This window comes from Meleagris gallopavo, chromosome 25 (genome assembly GCF_000146605.3).
Source record: "Meleagris gallopavo isolate NT-WF06-2002-E0010 breed Aviagen turkey brand Nicholas breeding stock chromosome 25, Turkey_5.1, whole genome shotgun sequence".
Taxonomy (NCBI): domain Eukaryota; kingdom Metazoa; phylum Chordata; class Aves; order Galliformes; family Phasianidae; genus Meleagris; species Meleagris gallopavo.
Genome location: NC_015035.2, coordinates 5,426,219 through 5,431,269, shown reverse-complemented (window position 1 = coordinate 5,431,269; position 5,051 = coordinate 5,426,219). Strand labels below are relative to the sequence as shown.

At 59.7% G+C, this 5,051-nt stretch overlaps 1 protein-coding gene across 1 annotated transcript; it reads left to right on the top strand.

Moving 5' to 3' along the window:
- Nucleotides 1-6: 6 nt before the first annotated feature.
- MYCL (MYCL proto-oncogene, bHLH transcription factor) lies at nucleotides 7-3,718 on the top strand. The gene is made up of 2 exons (XM_003212624.4): nucleotides 7-509; nucleotides 2,233-3,718. Exons 1-2 carry the CDS (start codon nucleotides 20-22, stop codon nucleotides 2,787-2,789), a joined length of 1,047 nt encoding a protein of 348 aa, XP_003212672.1. The 5' UTR covers nucleotides 7-19; the 3' UTR covers nucleotides 2,790-3,718.
- Nucleotides 3,719-5,051: the final 1,333 nt, after the last annotated feature.

Sequence of the window (5,051 nt, the reverse complement as noted above, 5' to 3'; positions counted from 1 at the left end):
GTGGGCCCCCCATGCAGCCATGGAGCGGGACGCGTACCAACACTACTTCTACGACCACGACGCGGGGGAGGATTTTCACCGCTCCACGGCTCCCAGCGAGGACATCTGGAAGAAGTTCGAGCTCGTCCCCACGCCACCTCTCTCGCCCCTCGGGGAGCGGCCGGGCTGCTCGGCGGCGGAGGAGCGGGGCTGCGTCCCGCGCTGCTGTCTGCCCGATGAGCCCGAGTACCTTATCGGCACCGGGCAGCTCTTCGGCAACCTGAGCGCCTTCATTCTGCGGGACTGCATGTGGAGTGGATTCTCGGCCCGGGAACGGCTGGAGAAGGCGATGACGGAGAAACTTTCCACGGGAACTCCGCGGGCAGCGCCGCACAAACCGTCCTTCGGCTCTGATCTGGGGTTCGGCAGCTCTGTGAACGACTGCGTAGATCCCGCCGCCGTGTTCCTATGTCCCCTGGCCGAGAGTAAAGTGCCCCCGTCCTCGGGGTCGGAGGGCCAAAGCGATTCCGGTAAGGGCGCGTCCGGTGCGGGGGCATCGAGTGCGGAGCAGAGTCTTTGGGGCGGCCCAGCGCCAACAAAGAGGACGCGACGCTGCTTCCTGGGGACGGCTCTGTCCCCCGTGGAGATGGGATTGGGGACGCTCGTGCCTTTTTCCCAAGCTTTTCAGCACTGCTGCCGGCTCGGAACCTCGAGCGCTGCCCCGCATCCTCGGGACAAAAGGCGGAGTATCTCGGGGGAGGCCCGGGGCGGGCGGAACATCACCGACGGCAGCGGACGCAGCGCTGCGGGTGATACGCCCACCCCCCGGATAGGGCCACGGGGCAGCTCCTGTCCGGCCCGCGCTGACCCCCGCCGGGCACAGCGCCTCCCCGGGTCGCGGATTTTCGGGGCTTCGCAGCCCCCACGTCCCACGCCAGTTCCCATTCCCGGGCTCACGGCCGCCGGGAAGTGCTGACGCGGGCCGTGACCCCATTAATAAATCTGCCGGCCGGTGAGTCACGGCGCGGGCCGGGCGCTTAATGCCATTAGCAGCCCGGGCGCGGTAAGCAGGTCGCGGGCATAAGAGGCTTAACCCCGATCCGCGGGGCTGGGGAGGGCCGGGGGGTCCCGGGTCGGGTCCTGCCGCGCCACGTGGGCGCGAACAAAAAGCAACAGATTGCAAACAATGAGAGTGGCCGAGCGGATGGGCAGCGCCGCGGGCCAATGGGAAGCGAGCGAGGTGGTGCTGCTCTGCAAGGTGACCAATAAGAGGCCCCGGGGGCGGGCCCTGCGGTCCGGCTTTTATTAATGGACGGCGGCGGGAGTTGTGTACGCACGTGCACGGTTGAGACCGGCCGCGTTGTGACAGTGGTGAATGTCACATTCCGGCCCGGAGCTCCGCTACCGGGGGGGCTGGCGAAGGGCCGAGCCGAGGCTGTGCCCCGGGGGCCGATAATGCTGCACTGAGCACCTCAGGACCTGGCTTCGGAGCCAAAGAAAAGATGGAAAAGGTGGCATTGCTTTGCTAAGACGAGAGCAATGGCAGCACGTGCGAAGTGTGACCACCTCACCGTCCCCAGCCTTCGCCCCGCTGAGCTTTGTGGGATCAGCTGCAGTGGCACCGGGCACACAGTGGTTTAGTGGCTTTGAATTATTTGGGTCTTGCGGTGCTGTGTCTCCCTCCCCCACTGCCCTCAGGGACTGTCACCTCTCTCCCCGCAGCCTGGGCTGAATGGGGGGATGGGCGTCGGGCCGGGCTCTGAATGGGGTTTGTCACTTGTGAAAAGTAACAAGTCACCGAGTGTGGAATGAGTCGGGGGAACAAAGGGCAGCTTTGCCCCCATGTCCCTCATTTACAATTCCAATGGACCATGAAAGCGTCAGAGCAGGGACAGTCTTTGGAGTCAAAGTCTCTCCCTGGTCTGGATTCCGCTCCTCCCCTCCCTTCCCCAGGCAGGTGGGCTCGGGCATTGCCTGTTGCTGCTTTGCCCAGGACATGTGTTGCTCCTAGAGCAACAGTGAAGCCCCAGCCCGGTTTTGGGCGGTCTGGGCACATGACTATGGAGGGAAATCTGCCTGGTGTGGCAGTGTTGAAAGAGCACTTAAAATCACGTAAATCCTTTGTGGAGGTCGCAGAGCATGAGCAAACTTTGGGGGTACAGCAGCGGGGAATGGCCAAGGCTGCAGGGAGACTCATGGGCTGAGGGGCTCTCAGATAAGGGGGGTTGTTTTTTCCATGTCTGTTGTGAACAGAGGGCGAAGAGATCGATGTGGTGACGGTGGAGAAGAGACAATCGCTCAGCCTGCGGAAGCCGGTCACCATCACACTGCGTGCTGACCCCTTGGACCCCTGCATGAAGCGCTTCCACATCTCCATCCATCAGCAGCAGCACAACTACGCCGCCCGCTCACCACCAGACACCTGTGCCCAGCCCAAATCCCTGCATCAGGACAAGGAGGAGCTGCCGAGCACTGCAGAACCACCCGCCCCCTCCCATGCGCTGCCTGACCCCGGTTTGCCAAAAGCTGGCCCCGGCTCTGACAGCGAAGATGTGGCCAAGAGGAAAAACCACAACTACCTGGAGCGCAAGCGGCGCAATGACCTGCGCTCGCGCTTCCTGGCGCTGCGGGACCAGGTGCCTGGGCTGGCCAGCTGCCCCAAGACACCCAAAGTGGTGATCCTGAGCAAATCCTCCGAGTACCTGCAGTCGCTCATCAGCGCCGAGCGGAGGATGGCAGCCGAGAAGCGGCAGCTGCGGCTGCGGCAGATGCAGCTGCTCAGACAGATTGCTCAGCTCAAGGGGCACTAGCGTGGACCTGCCTGCACCCTGGCCCCACAGCCCCACGGTTCCCTCTCGATTTGCACATTTTTGATTTTTGGTTGGTTGTTGATCCCTTGCTGCCAGGAGTAGTGGCTGCCACGATGCTCAGTGACTTCAGCCCAGGGGCTCACTCCATCTCGCCCTGCTGGTCGTCCCGCAGCTGTTATCCACCGATGGCACTGCCAGGAGCTGCTCCGCACATCCATCCCGCAGGACGTCCCCATCAGCTGCTTCAGTGGGTCACGCTGTGTGGTCATTTGGATGGATTCCAGCAGGGTGGCGATGGGGACGTGTGACCCTGACCTGAGCGGTGCCCTGCAGGCGATCCCCTGCTCCCTTGGCTCCGTGAGGCTGTACTTCACTTTCTTACCACTTCATGCAGTAGTTCGTCTTGGACTTTGTGTTCTAGAAACTGCTGCTGTAATTGCGAGTCTTATACTGGAGGCTGTGTTTTTATACTGTATTTTTGTACCACTTTTTGAGAAGTATTGGTAAAGAGTTTGCTTTTTTATATAAAAAAAACTTTTTTTTTTTGGAGGGGGTGGGGAGCTTCTGCTGTTGGAAGGCTCCATCCTGCTGCACTTTAGGGAGATCAGGAAGGAGCTGATTCCTGCTGGACCCTTGAGCCGAGTCCTGGCAGAGGCTGGTTCCCACCTCGCAGCTCTCCAACCCACCCGTTTGCAACAACGGGTTCTCCTTGTTTTTCCCCCCAACCCTGCCGCCACCCCTTTGCCCACAGCTGCCTGAAGTCCCCAGCAACACTTCAGGCGGTGCAGGATTTGGGCTGGAGGGAACACCCTGAGGTGCTGGCAGGGATGGCTCTTCTGACCTGCTGAGAACCATTAGTTAACTCTGTGGTTGGATTTAGCACTTTCTTCATTACCTCACACTTCATAAATAAATAAGTTGCAAAGACAGCCTGGGTTGGCTTTTTCCATGTGGGTGGCTGTGGGTTTCCATTCATCACACTTCAGTGCTCTGGGAAAGGGAGGTGGAGGGGCCAGCAGCCTGGCTGCTGAGTTTTGGGGTGTCTGGTCTGGGGTGCTCAGGGCACAAGCAGGAGTGAATGCAACCAGCACCAGGGCTGTGTTCTTTGTCCCAACTTTCTCCCAGTGATTGAAATGTAAGTGGGTACAGCTGATAAATCACCTGGATTATTTTTCCTCCTTGTAAGTGGGTTTATTGGCACGGGACAGAATCTGTGCTGGGCTTAGAGGGGTCTTGGTGTAACCAAACACTCCATTAATGGGCTCAGGGCAGTCTGTGGCTTGCTGCCTTCCATGGGGGCTGCCAGTAACCCTATAGCTGGGTGGGGGGGAAATGCAATCTTCCTGCTTCAAGGGGAGCTTTTGGCAGCCGTGTCTACTGAGTGGATTAAATTATACACATGTACTCTCCCCCCCTTCCCTGAACTCAGTACTTTTGGGTTTCATTCATAGTGGCAGCAGAAATCTCGCTCTGAGTGGGAGGGATGCAGAGTCCTGTTACTGCCGAGCAGTCAGAGCAGAGCTCACCCCAGGCAGCCAGCCTGAAGCAGCAGCGCTCTTGTGCAGGGTCTCACACATCCCCGCTGCCTGCGAGATTTCACGCTTTCTGCACGTTGTGTTGTGCTGCGTCAAAGCGTTTCAGAGCTGTATTAGGGGCGGCTCACAGGAACCACAGCTTAAACATGGGGCAGGATGACCTAAATCTGACACCTCGCCTGCAAGCAGGAAACAAAGCCCGCATGTCCCCGGCCCCGCGGTTTTGTTGTGTGCAGGCTGGCCATTTCAACAAGGTTTGTGGAAAGGCGGACTTTTTCCTCTCATGCTAAAGGACGTGGGATGTTGCAGACTTCACTTCTTTGCAAACGATGCACAGCTCCCGTGGCCTGAGCTGACCATCGGCAGTGGAAGAGCAGTGACAGTTTTGCACGTAGCTTTCAGTTTTCCTGCTTAAAACCCACGTCCATGAGTACGTACCTACCAAACACCCCCGGTTCCTACAGCAGACGTCTCCCCTTGCTGGAACGGTAAGAGCCGTGAAAACAGGCCGATGGCGCTGCTAAGCGCACAGCGTAACCGCACAGCCTTCCTGTCCTCAATTGCTCGCTCTGCATTTCAGGAGCGTCGGCTGTGCCCGCTGTCATCTCGCACGTCCAACCGCAGGAGATGTTTTGCAGCCGCCCCCACCCGCAGCACCCCGCTCCCGTTGCTGGGAAGGATCCGTGTCGCAGGGGAGCGGCGCCGCCGGGACAACTCCCCCCTTCCC

Coding starts and splice junctions, on each gene's coding strand:
- MYCL (XM_003212624.4), top strand. CDS start 20: ATGGAGCGGGACGCGTACCAACACTACTTCTACGACCACGACGCGGGG. Junction 510..2,232: donor GGAGGGCCAAAGCGATTCCG/GTAAGGGCGCGT, acceptor TGTTGTGAACAG/AGGGCGAAGAGATCGATGTG.